Source organism: Carassius auratus, chromosome 41, assembly GCF_003368295.1.
Source record: "Carassius auratus strain Wakin chromosome 41, ASM336829v1, whole genome shotgun sequence".
Classification (NCBI taxonomy): Eukaryota; Metazoa; Chordata; class Actinopteri; order Cypriniformes; family Cyprinidae; genus Carassius; species Carassius auratus.
The window spans coordinates 5403637-5421199 of NC_039283.1; the positions used below are offsets into that span (position 1 = coordinate 5403637).

Consider the following 17563-nt stretch of genomic DNA (forward strand, 5'->3'; position numbering starts at 1 on the left):
AAGGTTTTTTAGGATTTTTAAAAATCCCTAAAACTGTCAGAAAAGGATAAGGCCTAAGATTTCTATGTGAGTGGCTAAATTTTGTTTGTTTTTATAACTATAATGCATAAACTATGAAAACTATACAAAATGTATAAAAAAGTACAAGTTATTCTTTTCCAATGTTTTTTATTTATTTACATTTTTTTTTGGGGGGGGGATTACATTTTAAAAAAATTAGCCTATGGCAATCATTCTAAACAGCTTGAATAAAACCTGTTAATATTTATTATAGACCACTATAACTGTGTATAATCTAACAAACGAGTTTATTATGAAAATAAAGTGTGTACACCAGATAAATTGGACGATAAAGAAATTGCTAACAATAGTATAATAGAGCATGTTTTAGGTTTTAGGCGTTTAGATGCAGAAATGGACAAATCAAATGTAAAATCAAATGTAATTGATTTAATTAAATATAGATTAAGTCTTGTTAGAGCAAAATAATAAATAAATACGTACACACATTAAAAAAGCAGCCAAGATGAATGAGTTTAATTTTTTATATAGATTAAAATTGAAGACAGAAGCAGCTGGTATATGCGGTCACTTAATATTAAAAATCCAGTAGATCCACTTCAGATTTATTTCTCAACAGTTTATGTTCACGTGGCTGTTTTCGTTTATATTAGCCAAGCTATTATGTATTTTGAAATAATCTTGTCCGTGATGTGTTCGTTCTTACGACGAAAGGCAGAATCCTGCAGCTCGAGAGATACATGTTATTCTGCCATTCGCGCTTTCAAATAGTCTTGTGCACTTAAACGGGTCACAAACACCTGCATTTAGCTCGTGTAGTGTTATAATGGATGTATTGTGTGCATTTATGGCAATAATTTATTTTGAAAAGCTCTTAAACAAGAATAAATTCGTTTGTTTTGAACTTGTGACACTGTGCGCGCTGATCGGAGGCAGTGATTTCATATAGGCAGCCGCGAATATTTCATTTTCACACAAACAGTTCAAAAACATCTTAATTTAGCTCTTGGTGTGCTCTAATTGGTGAATTGTGTGATATCGATGCAATACTTTATTTTTAATAGCTATAAAACAAGAATAAACTCGTTTTTTTCTGAGCTCATCATTCCACACGCTCCTGCTCAGAGCAGTGATTCATCTCTCCTGTTTCTCACGTATCACTGACCACACATCAATTATTAATGAGCCCTGACCTTATAATAATCATATATGTTGGTTTAGCTTGTCAGTGTGAATTAAATCCAAGTATTTATTTGTATTTTAACCGATTTAAAATCGAAACCAAAAGACAGTCTCCTCCCTTTTTTATTCCGGTAACTGCACCTGTAGGGGCGCTATTTCTCTCAGACAATGGAAGTCTAAGCACACACACTCAAACAGAGGGACAGAGTGATATGAGATGTCTGACAGTTTTTTAATTTTCTGTTATCCATACAGTGTTGTAAAGTCATGAAACTATGCATATTTACTCAGAATAACTTTTTTTCTTTATGAAAAAAGGTTTTGAAGTGTTTGGAATTTAAAAATGCAGGAAAAATAATAATTCCATCTTTATTGTCATTTTAAAAAATCCCCACGACAAAACCATCCAAGCTATCCAAAACCCATTCACAATTTAAGTTCTTCAATGTTTTTTCAACATGTACACCAAGTTTGGTGTGTATAGTGTTACTCTCCTCTGAGCAGTATGCATTAATTCACAGCTAAATGTAAAACACAATCCACATTCAAATCAAAATAGCCGACTTCCTGTTGGTCGTAGCAGATGACTGTGAATTAGAAAGTTGTCCGTCTTGATAAGAACAATTTTTGTACTGAGTTTGGTGTCTGTAGCTAAAACTAACCCCCCCACTTTTGACAAAAGGTGGCGCTATAGAGTGCCTCTTCCACGCCCTCTTATGAACTTTTGCCAGTGTCTAGCTGTCACTAATACTGATATGTGTTCTGAGTTTGATGAAATTCTAGCATGTTATATGCCTCAAAATCACCTGAGAAGTATTCCAGTTTGACATGTTGCCACGGCAACAATATTTTTAGATATCAATATCCCCCCAGCAGATTTATATCGGCTGTGTTTTAACATTATTCTGATGAAGTTTGAAGCAAGTCGAGTAAAAATAAGATGCTGAATTCAAAGCATTTTGAAAATGACACACTTCCTGCTGCCACTTGGTGGCGCTATAACTTTGACTCCTAATAGTCACATATATGCGATCGACATCATACAATGAATAATCTGATGAAGTTTGATTAAAATTAGGAAATGTATGTGGATGGTATTAGACACTTCCTGTTTCTCATTTCTCGCCATAATTTCAAAGCCTCGCCACGAGCAAACCGTTTGAGATATCAAAAATCCCCTGGCAATTTTTCATCCCCAATGTCTTGAGATCATGTTGACCGAGTTTGGCGGCAATCGAGTAAAAAACCTATGACAAGTATTTCAAATTCCAGAGCATGCGCTTTTTACATAACTCTAAATAGCTGACTTCCTGTTGGGCGGAGCCTATGATATGCAATACGAAAGTTGTTCGGCACGATGAGATCTATATGTGTACTGAGTTTCATATTAATACGTGCAAGTATGTGTGAGCTATACATCAACATTTATAACTGTGATCCAGGGGGCGCCGTAGAGCCCCTGTGCCACGCCCAGGTCTCAGCCTCTGCAGGCTCCTTCAGGCCACAGATTCCAAAGTGTGCGCAAATTTTCAAGAGTTTTTGAGTATGTTAAGGACCCCAAAAGCCCCCACAACTTTGACGACAAATATGAATAATAAACCCCAAATAGCCAACTTCCTGTTGGGCGGAGCCTATGATATGCAATACGAAAGTTGTTTGTATTGATGAGTTCTATATGTGTACCGAGTTTCGTATGTCTATGTGCAAGTATGTATGATATATGGCCCTCCATATTCCAGGGGGCGCTGTAGAGCCCCTGTGCCACGCCCGTGTATCAGTCTCTGCCCGGCCCTAATGGCCGCAGGTTCCAATGTGTGTGCCAATTTTCAAGACTTTTTAAGCATGTTAAGGGCCCCAAAAGCCCCCGAAACCTTGAAGAAAAATAATAATAATAAATAATAATAATAATAATAATAATAATAATAATAATAACAAATAATCCTAAGGAAAACAATAGGGCTCTCGCCCTCCAGGCTTGAGCCCTAATAATAATAATAATAACAAATAATCCTAAGGAAAACAATAGGGCTCTCGCCCTCCAGGCTTGAGCCCTAATAATAATAATAACAAATAATCCTAAGGAAAACAATAGGGCTCTCGCCCTCCAGGCTTGAGCCCTAATAATAATAATAATAATAATAAATATAGCTGCAAGCAGCGATGGCGGGCTCAAGCCACCAATGCCATCACCACCCCGGTGGCATCAGGTAAACTGTGCCCAGCGGGCACATGCATTCACAATATCCCTCTGGCAGTGAGGTTTTAAAGGATAGAGGGGAGCGTAGAGGGGAGCGTGCATTTGCAGTGGCTGGGCCACGACTCTGGAATACCCTGCCTTTAGAGATCAGACTGGCCCCTTCCTTGTCTATTTTTAAATCTTTGCTAAAAACTTTTGTATTTTCCTTAGTGTACTGACTACTGTGTTATGCTACATTTTGAAATGGGTGGTTTTAAATTTTTTGTCTGGTCTATTTTTATGTATGTGTAATATTCTTGCTCTTATGTTAAAGCACTTTGGTCAGCCAGGAGGCTGTTGTAAATGCGCTATACAAATAAATTGAACTTGAACTAGAACTTGAACTTGATATGGCAGTTAAAGGGTTAATCCGAATCATCTAGACTTTAAAATCACATTCACAGAACAATATATATATATATATATATATATATATATATATATATATATATATATATATATAACTTTAGTAACACTTTACAATAAGATTTCATTTATAAACATTATGTTAACATGAACAATATTTATATAGCATTCATTCATGTCAGTTAATATTCCAAACTTAAACATTAAAACATTGTTTTATTGTGATTTTTTTCCAAGCACATTTTACCAATTCCAAACCCTATCAATCTTAATAACTACCATTATTTTTTATTTAATCATTTATGAGTGCTATACAATAGTCCAGGAAAGCTGGAAGAGAAAAACAGGTCAAGAAGAATTGACAAAAGAATTGCAAAAGAATTAGGAATTAATGTGAAGATTAATTTTTAGTCAATTCTGCAAGACAGACTTTCAGGAAAGGAGGTGGAATAAAAATGAGCTCCTAAATCTTAATCCCAGATTCTGGAAGATATATTCCTCAAACCATCGGACAAGAGGAGGTGGTGCTGTTCCTTCACGAGTCAGTCTAATCTGTTCATGAAGCCTATATATAAAGTCTTAATATATAGTATTTCACAATACTTCATGGTATTCTAATTAAATCATTTTTTGGAATCTTAGATCTCTCAGAACCTGACACATTGTAATTCTGAGACTCCAGGAAAGTGGCAGTTCTGTAAAATGTTGGCGCTGGAGACTAAATGCTCCCTGATAGTTTCACACCTAATTCACTTAAAACACACACAAACACACACACACAGTGACAGAGGGACAGAGTGACATCAGATGTATGTTTTTTAATTTTCTGTCATCCATATAATGTTGTATAGTCATGAAACTATGCATATTTCCTCAGAATGACTTGTCTTCTATGTGTACATTTTTTTGAAGTGTTTAGAAGCTGCACTTTTTTTTACTGGTTCCTTTTTTACTATTATTTCAAAAAATCACCACAACAAAACCATTCAAGCTATCCAAAATTCATTCACACCTGTTCTGTAAGATTAATTCTTTAAACAGTGGTAAAAGAGGATGTGGTGCTGAACCTTCAAGAGTCACTTAAAACGTATCTGTCCATAAAGCCTATTAAGAATTATTCTTAATATACAGTTCACAATACTTCAGCTTGTTATTCTAATTAAGTGAGGTTCATTTTATCAGTAAAATTCCTAAAATACATATTATTTTATTTGAAAGATTTCTATAAATTATTTAAATCATACTCGTTTCTCCAATAATTATTTAAAAGTAATCCTATAGCTCCCTCTGGTGGCCATTATAGGTACTAAGAATTGCAAGCTTGATTTATAAGTTATGATAGTTTTAATTTTATGCTGGCTCTTGAACATGATAAAGCTATGAAACTTACTGTGCTTCCTTCAAATGAGGACTTCTACTTATATAAAAAATTATGAAGAGTTAGAATGAAAAATTTTAAAGATATAGTAAAATAACTATTGTATTTTTTATGTTACTTTAATAAATCTCTATGGCAACACCATTTAAGCTATCCTAAACCCATTCACAATTTAACATCTCAGTATATTGGCATCATGTTGAAAAAGGAGTATGGAGTAGTATGAGGAGGAGTATGAATTCATTTACAGGCTGATTTTATCATAAATCCACAATAAAATTTCTGAGTTCTGTATCAATCTGTGTTGTTGTTTGTTTATTTTTATCTTTTATTTTTCATAGGAAGATAACTGACCCTTTACTCTCCTTTTTAATAAATGTGCTTATAAACCAAGGACAAGCTATTTATAGCTGTATTTATAAACTGCTTACTACTGACTATTAATATTGGGACAAGGCTTTATAAAGCATGAACTGACTATTTACTAATGAGTGCAGTTATTATAAAGTGTTATCAATGAATTTGCTAATGTTAACAAATTAGACATTATTTTACAGTGTTATCAAATCCTTAAATGACTCATAAGCATTTGTGAAAGTTCTGCTTGCATTACAGCTTAGTATTGATCTGTGAGCTGAACAGATTTACTGTTACATCCATGAGATTATGTAAATTCAAATAAATATAATGTCACAGGATGTCATAGGTCAGTATCAAATGAGTTTGAAATTATTATTTGCAGCACAAATAAGTTTTTTTTAGGATTTTTAAAAATCCCTAAAACTGACAGAAAAAGGTTAAGGCCTAAGCTATTTCTATGTGAGTGGCTAAATTTATTTTTGTTTTCATAATTGTAATACACAAACTATGAAATTATACAAAATGTATAAAAAGGTAAATAAATAAATACGCACACATTAAAAAAGCAGCCAAGTCGAATGAGTTTCCTTTTTTATATAGATTAAAATTGAAGACAGAAGCAAGTGGTAAATGTGGTCACTTTAATATTCAAATCCAGTAGATCCAGTTTATGTTCACGTGGCTGTTTTCGTTTATATTCGCCAAGCTATTATGTATTTTGAAATAATCTTGTCCGTTATGTGTTCGTTCTTACGACGAAAGACAGAAACCTGCAGCTCGAGAGATATGTTATTCTGCCAGTCGCGCTTTCAAATAGTCTTGCACACTTAAACGGGTCACAAACACCTGCATTTAGCTCTTGTAGTGTTACAATGGGTTTATTGTGTGCATTTGTGGTAATATTTTATTTAAAAAAGCTCTTAAACAAGAATAAATTCGTTTGTTTTGAGCTCGACACTGTGCGCGCTGATCGGAGGCGTGATTTGATAGGCAGCCACAAATATTTCATTTTCACACAAACAGTTCAAAAACATCTGTATTTAGCTCTTGGTGTGTTCTAATTGGTTGATTGTGTGATATCGCTGTAATAATTTATTTTTAAAAGCTTTAAAACAGGAATAAATTCGTTTTCTCTGAGCTCTTTACTCCAGACGCTCGTGATCACAGCGGTGATTCATCTCTCCTATTTCTCACATATCTCTGGCCAGAAATAATTTATCCATGAGCCCTGAACCGGTAATAATCAGATATGTTGGTTTAGCTTGTCAGTGTGAATTAAATCTAAGTATTTGTTTGTATTTTTAACCGATTTAAAAGTGAAAGTAAAAGTTCGGGAATTGAACCTGTAGGGGCGCTATTTCTCTCAGACAATGGAAGTCTGAAGCACATACACTCAAACAGAGGGACAGAGTGAGATGAGATGTCTGACAGTTTTTTAATTTTCTGTTATCCATACAGTGTTGTAAAGTCGTGAAACTATGCATATTTCCTCAGAATGACTTTTTCATCTGTATGAAAAAATTATTTGACGTGTTTGGAAGCTGCAATTTAAAAATACAATAATGATTCCCTTTGTAAGGTCATTTAAAAAAATCACCACGGCAAAACCATTCAAGCTATCCAAAATCCATTCACAATTTAATTTCCTATCAGAAATACTGATGTGTGTTCAGAGTTTTGTGAAATTCTAAGTATGTTATTTGCCTCAAAATCACCTGAGAAGTATTCCAGTTTGACATGTTGCCACGCCAACAATTTTTTAGATATCAATATCCCCCTTGCAGATTTATATCGGCTGTGTTTTAACATTATTCTGATGAAGTTTAAAGCAAATCGAGTAATAATAAGATGCTGAATTCAAATCATTTTGAAAATGACACACTTCCTTCTGCCAGTTGGTGGCGCTATAACTTTGACTCCTAATAGTCACATATATGCGATCGACATCATACAACGAATAATCTGATGAAGTTTGATTAAAATCAGGAAATGTATGTGGACGGTATTAGACACTTCCTGTTTCTCATTTCTCGCCATAATTTCAACGCCTCGCCACGAGCAAACCGTTCGAGATATCAAAAATCCCCTGGCAATTTTTCATCCCCAGTGTCTTGAGATCATGTTGACCAAGTTTGGCAGCAATCGAGAAAAAAACCTATGACAAGTATTTCAAATTCCAGAGCATGCGCTTTTTACATAACTCTAAATAGCTGACTTCCTGATGGGCGGAGCCTATGACATGCAATACGAAAGTTGTTCGGCACGATGAGATCTATATGTGTACTGAGTTTCATATGAATATGTGCAAGTATGTGTGAGCTATACATCAACATTTCTGACTGTGTTCCAGGGGGCGCCGTAGAGCCCCTGTGCCACGCCCGGGTCCCAGCCTCTGCAGGCTCCTAAAGGCCACAGATTCCAAAGTGTGCGCAAATTTTCAAGAGTTTTTGAGTATGTTAAGGACCCCAAAAGCCCCCACAACTTTGACGAAAAATTTGAATACTAAACCCTAAATAGCCAACTTCCTGTTGGGCGGAGCCTATGATATGCAATACAAAAGTTGTTTGGATTGATGAGATTTATATGTGTACCGAGTTTCATTCGTCTACGAGCAAGAATGTATGATATATGGCCCTCCATATTCCAGGGGGCGCTGTAGAGCCCCTGTGCCACGCCCGTGTATCAGTCTCTGCCCGGCCCTAATGGCCGCAGGTTCCAATCTGTGTGCCAATTTTCAAGACTTTTTAAGCACGTTAAGGGCCCCAAAAGCCCCCGAGACGTTGGAAAAAAAAAATAATAATAATAATAATAATAATAATAATAATAAAAAATAATCCTAAGGAAAACAATAGGCCTCTCGCCCTTTGGGCTTGAGCCCTAATAATAATAATAATAAACGGAGCAATTCCAAGAGGGTCCTCACACCATCGGTGCTCGGGCCCTAATAATAATAAACGGAGCAATTCCAAGAGGGTCCTCACACCATCGGTGCTCGGGCCCTAATAAACGGAGCAATTCCAAGAGGGTCCTCACACCATCGGTGCTCGGGCCCTAACGAGGACTTGTAAGTGCATACGTAAACCTAATATCACAACCAATGCAAGAGCTGGAGCTGACATTATTATTTTATCTGTTGCATGTTAATTCATGAGGAAAAACTATTAACAGTTTATCAATTTATATTTCTTTTCATAGGGCGGCCTAATGTGGGGAATTTCTTGCAATCTTTTTTTAATTGCCCTAAAACTGCACTGCATGGGACCAAGTGGAAAGGGTCACAAGTTAAATTGATAACTTTAAGGTTATAAAGGGTAACATGTTTGTCTTAAGCTTTACAGCGAAAACTGTTTTCAAAAGTTTTGTAAAGACAAACATCAATAAAAAAAAATAAAAAAAAAAGAAAATCTAAAAACTTAGGTTAGATAAAACTCACCCAACATAGTTGTTGCAATGCTTGTTCCTAACTAGTCCACAGTACAAAAGAGTTAAATGAAACTAACAGCACTGATGCCTTGATCCTTGTGAAAGATTTCACACCCTATTTCCTCATGGTAAACTTGTTGTCCTTTCTTGACCGTATACTTTTGTTTTACATTATTAGACATTTGTGATGTCAAACTCAGGGTTTTGATTCTTGCCTAAGGTAGGTTGTGTTACTATGATGGATTCACGGTCTGTGGTGTTAAAATTACATTTTGGGTATATTTGGACTTGAAGTGTTTAAGATTGAAGTGCACCTACAGACGAATTTCTAGCAAGTTCATATACCCGAGTTACACTTCATAGAAGTTTTCACTTTGCTTAACTGTATTAACACTGGACAATATAGAGAGAAATATAATTTGGCAATTATTGCACCTGTGGATGGGTATTAATAAGGTTTTTTTAAGCTAAAGTAAGCTATTTTCACCTTTGCAAACATTGCAAAAATATATATTTTTGTTTGCATAAGTATTTATATGTCTGAAATGTAATTAAATGCTGTGAAGTGGATTGGAGCGCAGAGTAAGTGTTTGTTACAGTACTGTAGTTTTTCAAGTATTATTTTATTAAAGGTTACTAGAATTGTTTTATTTTTTAAATAATCGACAGCTCTGGATCTTATGCAAGGATATCTTTTTTTATTTCCCCCCCGATATGCACATCTGGGCAGAAGCAATATTTGCTTTTTGTGTCACAGTCACTGATCTATATCAGTGGTCACAAGTGTAATTTGTTGACTCATTGTCTCAACTTGAAATTGCATTTATTCCACTGAATACACTCAGTAAAAGAACATTTCTTTTACTTGCTGCTTAATTATTTTATTGATTTTGTTGCATGCTTACATTTGAGAAACACATAGATTTTTTTTATTGAAGGAAAAAAAAAGTTTATCCAACTCCTATCCAAACTCTTAAAGCTGCAGTTGGTAACTTTTGACGCTCTAGCGGTGAATAAACAGAACTGCTTGCGTCTTGCGGAAGAACATCGTAGCCGGAACTACTTCTCTCTGTTTATGTCTATGAAGAATCAAAAAGGTACTGGGTTACTCCGCCGCGGTACCCCCGAAGCAATCTAAAATAGTCCGAATATAAACACTTATTATAGGTGCACCCTATTGATTCAGGACAATCTAAAAACACGGTTTGGAAAATGGATTCATGGTGTACTCGCTTATTATATACATTTTTCTACATTTTGAACACAAACAAAGTTACTGCAACTGCAAATGGCAATAGGACCACTGGGAGGAGCCAGAGGAGCTTGATTTTTTCACAGATTATCTGTCTCATATTCTACTTGTCAGGACATAATGACAGGTTTAACAAATATGTAAAAAATATTTTTTTTTTTACAAAAGATACCTACTACAGCTTTAAAATAAAGCTGCTTTTAAAAGGTTCTTCAAGCAATGCCATAGAAGAACCATTTTTGTTTCCACAAAGAAAACAGAAATGTTCTTCAGATATTAAAGGTTTTTTATGGAACCATTTAGACAAAAAGGTTCTTCTATGGCATCGCGAACCACCTTTATTTTTAAGAGTGATGTGAATAACACTTCAAATTTAAACTCTACTTGTGCCACCTTTAGCAACAACCAAACACTTCCTGGACATGAGTGGTCCACTAATCTTGGCAGAATTGCTTTAGTTTTATCCAAATGGGTTGTTGAGCATAGCATGAGCTGCTAGTTTAAGATCCTCTCAAAATTAGTCTATTGTTTTGCTGCGTAATCCTGTAGGGTTTGAGCTTTAATTTACAGACTAAAGTAACTCAGTGAACTCGTGAACGAGTCAATGTTTCGCTCATTATCTGGCTCGGCTCGGTGTTCATCTTCAGTTCTCTCTTCACAGCAGTTCAGTCAGTGTACTGTTTGAGTAAATGAATTACTCCGGGATATTGGTTTGTTTTAACTCAGAGTGAGTGGCAGCCATGTAAAAAAGTTCACAGCTTAATAGGAGACGAGAACCATTTAAAACGATTCAGTTTGATTTGGTGAGCTGGTTCAAGAAGATCCGGTTACATCGAATGATTCATTCGCGAACCGGATATCACAAACTGCTTTGTTTTGAACTCTCTCACAACAGACACGGAAGAGAAGACAATGCTGAATAAAGTCGTAGTTTTTGCTATTTTTGGACCAAAATGTATTTTCGATGCTTCAAAAAATTCTAACTGACCCTCTGATGTCACATGGACGACTTTGATTATGTTTTTATTACCTTTCTGGACATGGACAGTAGACTGTACACACAGCTTCAATGGAGGGACTGAAAGCTCTCGGACTAAATCTGAAATATCTTAAACTGTGTTTTCCGAAGATAAACGTAGGTCTTACTGATTTGGAACGACATGAGGGTGAGTTATTAATTACATAATTTTGGTGTGCACTAACCCTTTAACATTGTAAACAACTCTTTACATGAGAGATCTTAAAATTGGTCCGTGATAGAGGAGCTCTGTTTAGCCTGCTCTGGACCAGTTTAGTTTCCCAGCATTAGTTGCCACAGTGACTGAGTTTGAGCTATGGTAATTTTGCTTTATGAAACCAAATCAAGTGAAAATAAGTCAGGCTAACTGAAATAAGCCTGGTTTATTTGGTAAACTTGTTTTATGAAACAGCCCCCAGTTGGCATCAGTTGATTTATCATTAATATATATATATATATGTATATATATATATATATATATATATATATATATATATATATATATATATATATATATATATATATGTATATGTGTGTGTGTGTGTGTGTGTGTGTGTTTGTGTGTGTGATTTACTAAGGTTGCTTTTGTTTTAGATTAAGTTTTCATTTCAGAAACCATTGCATTAGATACATCAAACAAAAAGGTCAAAATGAATAAAACGATATTTATAAAAAAAAAAAAAAACACACACAAGTTATCATACGTTGGTGTAATATATCTATAGTTAATGTGATGTAAATTAAGCAACTTGTGTTAGTCATTTCAATGTCAAAAGGTAGTCAAATTGAGTGGTTTTTCTATTACGTAAGTGGTGCTCGCGCACACGAGGCCCCGCCTCTAGTATTATTCTTGCTATGAAGGACTCTTCTACTGTCCAATCCGTTGCTCCTACTGGTCCTTCCTGCCGCAGGAGGCGGGGCTTGCGGAAAACACTCGCTGCTCGTGAGACACCGTCACGTACACCAGCGGCACAGCCGGATGTTTGACAGCAGCAGCAGCCACTGACTGAGACCCACGGTATTTTATCAAGTGACCTTGCCGGTGGACACTGCATCAGGAAGCGTTAGAAACGTCCATCTCACGGTAACGAACATCGAACTTTGTTAAGAAACTGTCCTTTAATGAATACTGTTTAGTCAATTTTATTGTTTGGCAAAGTTGTTTATTGTGCATAGGTTGAGTTGTTATACAAGACCATTTTTACGTTGAAAATTGATGGTTTGTTGATGTGTCCATCTTAGAAAAAAAAATGCCGCTGGGTGACGAGAAGAACGGGGCGTGCGATAGGTATGAATGAATCAATCATCTCTTCATTATTTCCTTACTCTTAACCCTCAGTTTGTGTTCAAACCCATATAACACTTGTGGTGTTCCCGGTCTTTTTTGATCACGGCACAAAAATAGTTTATAAATGTCTTGTTAAGCAGTATTATCACCTTATATTGGTATCAATCTTTGCCTGCTTGTTTTCTGTTTCTGTCAATTAGGACTGGTTTTGTGTTAATGCTGGAACTGATTGATTGTAGTCCTCATTAATCTGAGCTTAGGTCCATCAGTTTTTGACCAAAAATAATAGGTGATAGGTGAACATTAGAACATGCTAGTGTGAGAGACCGTGCAATTGTTTTTTGTATATTATTTAATATTGACAAAGTTATCCATGAATAATGCTTTTTCACTCAAAAACTGAGGTATGTAAACTCAGATTAATGAGTCCTACGATCAATCCGTTTAAAAAAAAAACCCACACAAAACCAGTCCTAATTCAAGGGAAACAAGCTGACAAAAAGATGGATACCACTATTAGGTGATAATATTGCATTACAAGAGATTTAAAGGCTATTTTTTGTAGACTGGTCAGTTTTGACCGGGAACACAACAAGTGTAACAAGGTTGAATAAAATAAAAAACGTTTAACGAAAATTTACCATTTTTGTGGTGGAAGTAGTTATACCCTGTGTAAACAAAGTCAGTTAATATTAGTCCAATGCGATAACATTAAGTAACATTTTCAGGAGAAATAATGTTCTTTCCAGGTCAAAATGACCCAAACACAACCTGAGGGTTAATATATGCATGTCATTCAGTAATTTATTAAAGGATTTTATCCATCCACTGTATATCGCATTGGATAAATGACAGATTAATTTGCTGGACACAAATGTTGTTCCATAAGGAAACAATTTTCTTTTAGATCTATGAGAAGTGATACAAAACGGAAATCATATGTTCCTCTCAGTGCCCTTCTCACGACCTCTGTGTTTCCTCCTGACAGTTATTACGTTATATTGTTTGGTTAAAGGGGTCATATGATGAGATTTCAATTTTTCTTTGGAGTGTTACAAGTTCTTGGTGCATAAAGAAGGTCTATAAAGTTGCAAAGACTAGAGTCTCAAATTCAAAGAGATATTTTTTTATAAAAGTTAAGTGTCAAGATCAAAGCCCACTGCCCGCATTCACTCTGTTCCTCGGTTCCAACTTAGCAAGGGCAGTCTGGCACTTTTGACTCACATCCTGTAAGTACGTTTTTTTTATATTCCAAGAATTTGCCACTGATGATTCAAATGCGGGTTTTGAGCAGTGTAGAGTAGTGCTTGTTGTTTGTCGTTTCTCCAGACATGGTTTTATGTTAATGTAGCGTGAAACACAATGCGTACAAATACAGTACAAGTCAAAATAATCAGTAATTATGTCCCCACTGGATGCAACAAATGCCTCATTTGTAATGGGTTTTATTGGTTTTGTCTCATCGTGCCAGGACACAGGGCATCACAGTATGCTAAGGGGCATAACATTTCCATCACACGCTTGAGGTATTCGGCCAATCACAATGCACAGGATAGCTGGCCAATCAGAGCACACCTCGCTTTTCAGAACGATGAGCTTTGTAAAAATCAGCGTTTCAGAAAGGCGGGACCGAGAGGAGCAACAATAATGTACAGTATATCGAAATTAGTTAGTTTTTTTTTTTTTTTACCTTAAACCGCATAAACACATTGCATTATGCCAAATACAAAATGTAAAGATATTTTTAGCAACATTATATGACCTTTTTAAAATGTTACTTTAAAGAGTTCTCCTAATAACCAACCAACAGCTGTCCTGTTTCATATAAATGGCAAACTTATATTTTCCCTGCATAGGTCCATATATGTGAACAATCCCCATTTAGACTCCATGAAAGATGACATCCTTTACCATTTTAACCTGGGAAAATCCACTCACGACTTACCAGCGATGTTTGGAGATGTTAAAGTAAACTTCAGTTCTTTTTTTAAATATTAAAATCTTACTCATTTAGAATTACTCAGGGACTGTCCAACTCACTTGGTTGTACGTTTTGTCTCAGTTTGTGTGTGTAGGAGGAAGTCCATGGAGGATGAAGTCTTTCACTGAATACATTGCCAAAGAACTGGGGCTATCAGAGCCTAATGCTGAATTTCCAAATATATGTGAAGGAACGGATCGCTATGCCATGTACAAAGTTGGACCTGTGCTGTCTGTCAGTGTGAGTGAATTCCATTCAAAAGACTAGGGTCAGTAAAGGCATTTACAATGTTACAAAATATGTCTAATTCATATAAATGCTGTTCATTTGAACTCTTTTATTCATCAAAGTATCCTGATCAAATCTAATGTGGTTTCCATTTAAACACAGCTGTTAAGTCTGGAGTAATGACTTCAGCTTTGCCATCACAGGAATTAATTAGATTTTAAAATATATTCAAATGGAAAACTTCATTTAAATTGTAATAATATATTACTGTCTTTACTGTATTTTGATGCTCTTACTGATCTTAAATTTTAATTATAGTGCCTTTGTCTGTACCTTTAATTACACAATTGCAAATTAAGTTTATCTGGATGTTAACATTTGAATTTTTTCTGTGTTGTAGCATGGCATGGGCATCCCATCTATTTCTATAATGTTGCATGAGCTCATCAAGCTCCTGTATCATGCCCACTGCACTGATGTCACTGTATTGCGCATCGGAACATCAGGTGGAATAGGTACACTGCTATTACCATTGAACTGCTTAATCAAAAGGGTGTTTCCATGCTTTCAAAATCAACTGCAACTCGCCCCGATGTTGTGAAACCATGGGATTTTTTTTTTAATCATTTCCTGACTCATTGTTTCCTGACTGAGCAGTTTTTTTTTCCGTCTTTTGTCAGGTTTAAAGCCAGGTACTGTGGTGGTTACCAAACAGTCAGTGGATTCTGTGTTCCAGCCTCGCTTTGAGCAGATCATCCTGGGAAAACCAGTGGTGAGGAGCACAGAACTTGATGCCGAACTTGCAGAGGAACTTTTTCAGTGTGGCAAAGACCTTGCAGAGTTTGAGACCGTTATTGGTAACACAATGTGCACCCTTGACTTCTATGAAGGTATAAATGTTTTGAAATTGTATAGAATGTTATAATTGCAGTGTCAATTTTTTGCACTGTTGAGTTTGTTGCATTTGAATGCTCTGTCTTGGGACAGGTCAAGCTCGGCTGGATGGGGCCTTCTGCTCGTATAGTGAAGAAGATAAACAGAGCTATCTTTCCGAAGCATATGCCGCTGGGGTTCGTAACATTGAAATGGAGTCGTCTGTGTTTGCAGCCATGTGCAAACTGAGCAATCTTCAAGGTACGTCATTTATACACCATTTACTGAGCAATGAGCAATACTTGTGCAAGTTTGTGATATTTCATGGTTTAGGTTGAAGAATTTTTTCCTGTTTCTTCAGCTGCGGTTGTGTGTGTAACGCTGCTGGACAGACTGAAAGGAGACCAGCTGACCAGCTCTCATGACATCCTGAATAACTACCAGCAGCGACCTCAGGTCCTGGTTGGACATTACATCAAAAAGAAGCTGAATGCCTATAAGAAAAGTTAGTTTGAACGCTTTGAAAGAGTCCGAGGTAAAGGTAGGGAAAAGTATAGTGCAGTTATTTGAATATATGACAAAAAGCAGCTCTTATAAGTTTATCAAAAGTGACCAAGATAACAGAAATACCTTAGAATTTTTCTACAGTTTAATACTGCAATTACTAAAATGCTCATGCAACCTCATGCCTTGAATGTAATACCTTAATTTCCTTGTTTTAAATTGGTAAAAGGCACATTATTTTCTAGACAATTTGATTTGTCTTAAATTACATATATTTATTATTGTTTTAAAAGGCACTTATTTAAACTACTCCTGGTGAAGTAGTTGTGTAAAAGGGAAAGATTTTATACAAAAAAGAGAGAAAGAGCTAAGCGGTTTTAGCACTAGATACCTTAAAAAGGGTCCAAGGAGAATTTTCAAAAAACATTAAACCTCTGTTTGTTGGTCTATGGTTATGTTACAAACAAATTGTTTGTAAAATTTGACTGTAATATTCACAAATGTCTTAAAATGAAATGTTCACAAATGAATTAAATATTGCATAATATTTCTCCTTAAGTTTGCTATGTTTAACATGGAATGTATTATTTTATTTCCGTAACTGAATGTTTTGTTATACAACATTCTGAAAAATAAAACACAGAGATGAAATTATTTAATAAATGAAAGCTGTATGTGGTCCAATTTCAGTTTTATATTAAATAAATGAAAATAAATAAATACTGAGTAGAAAGTGTTATGTGTCAACATTAGTATATCAAAAGTCAATATCAAGGTTAATTAGCAACATTAGAATATTAAAATAAGCAGATATAATAAAGAATATTAAAGGAATAATTCATCCAAAAAATTTGAAATTTGATTAAAATTTACTCAACCTCACACCATCCAAGATGTAGATAAGTTTGTTCCTTCATTTGACCATATTTGGAGAAATATATCATTACATCACTTACTCACCAATGTATTCTCTGCAGTGAATGGGTGCCATCAGAATCAGCTCCAAACAGCTGATTAAAAACAATAATCGACAAGTGATGCAAGTAAACAACAAGATGAGAGTATAATAAACAAATCTATTTTGTAATTTCAATCCGTTGCTTTCTCTAAAACATGAGTTCTCTATCTATAATATTGCTTTCTCCAGTGAAAACATTGTCTTGTCTGAATCAGGAGAGAAATATGAACAGATCAAGCACCAATGACAAGCAGTGGGGGAAAAAAACCATCCCTGACAGGTGAATTTTGATTTGAGAGGACAACAGTGCATGGACTTTTTCCACTGGAGGAAAAGTTAAGAATTATAACTGGTATTTTGAACAGATGCTACCATTTAAAATTAAAATGCTTTAAGGATGGATTTGTTTATTACAAACATAAAGATTTTCTCTTTACTTTCTCTTCCATCATTTTGTGATGGATTGGAGTTGTGTGGATTACTTGTGAATTATTA

At 35.3% G+C, this 17563-nt stretch overlaps 1 protein-coding gene across 2 annotated transcripts; it reads left to right on the top strand.

Moving 5' to 3' along the window:
* The first annotated feature begins 12043 nt into the window (after window positions 1-12043).
* Window positions 12044-16830, top strand: LOC113059899 (uridine phosphorylase 1). 2 transcript variants are annotated; one of them, XM_026228562.1, is made up of 8 exons: window positions 12044-12320; window positions 12479-12524; window positions 14381-14492; window positions 14587-14745; window positions 15134-15248; window positions 15414-15623; window positions 15721-15867; window positions 15968-16830. In XM_026228562.1, exons 2-8 carry the CDS (start codon window positions 12487-12489, stop codon window positions 16114-16116), a joined length of 930 nt encoding a protein of 309 aa, XP_026084347.1. In that variant the 5' UTR covers window positions 12044-12320; window positions 12479-12486; the 3' UTR covers window positions 16117-16830. The 2 variants fall into 2 exon arrangements, with proteins under 2 accessions (XP_026084347.1, XP_026084348.1); XM_026228563.1 differs by lacking the exons at window positions 12044-12320; window positions 12479-12524; window positions 14381-14492 and having other exon boundaries at window positions 14641-14773.
* Window positions 16831-17563: the final 733 nt, after the last annotated feature.

Excerpts from the sequence above, each read along its gene's own strand:
- LOC113059899 (XM_026228562.1), top strand. The coding sequence starts at position 12,487 with ATGCCGCTGGGTGACGAGAAGAACGGGGCGTGCGATAG. Across the intron at positions 14,746-15,133 it reads GACCTGTGCTGTCTGTCAGT|CATGGCATGGGCATCCCATC; the intron begins GTGAGTGAATTC and ends TCTGTGTTGTAG. Across the intron at positions 15,249-15,413 it reads CGGAACATCAGGTGGAATAG|GTTTAAAGCCAGGTACTGTG; the intron begins GTACACTGCTAT and ends GTCTTTTGTCAG.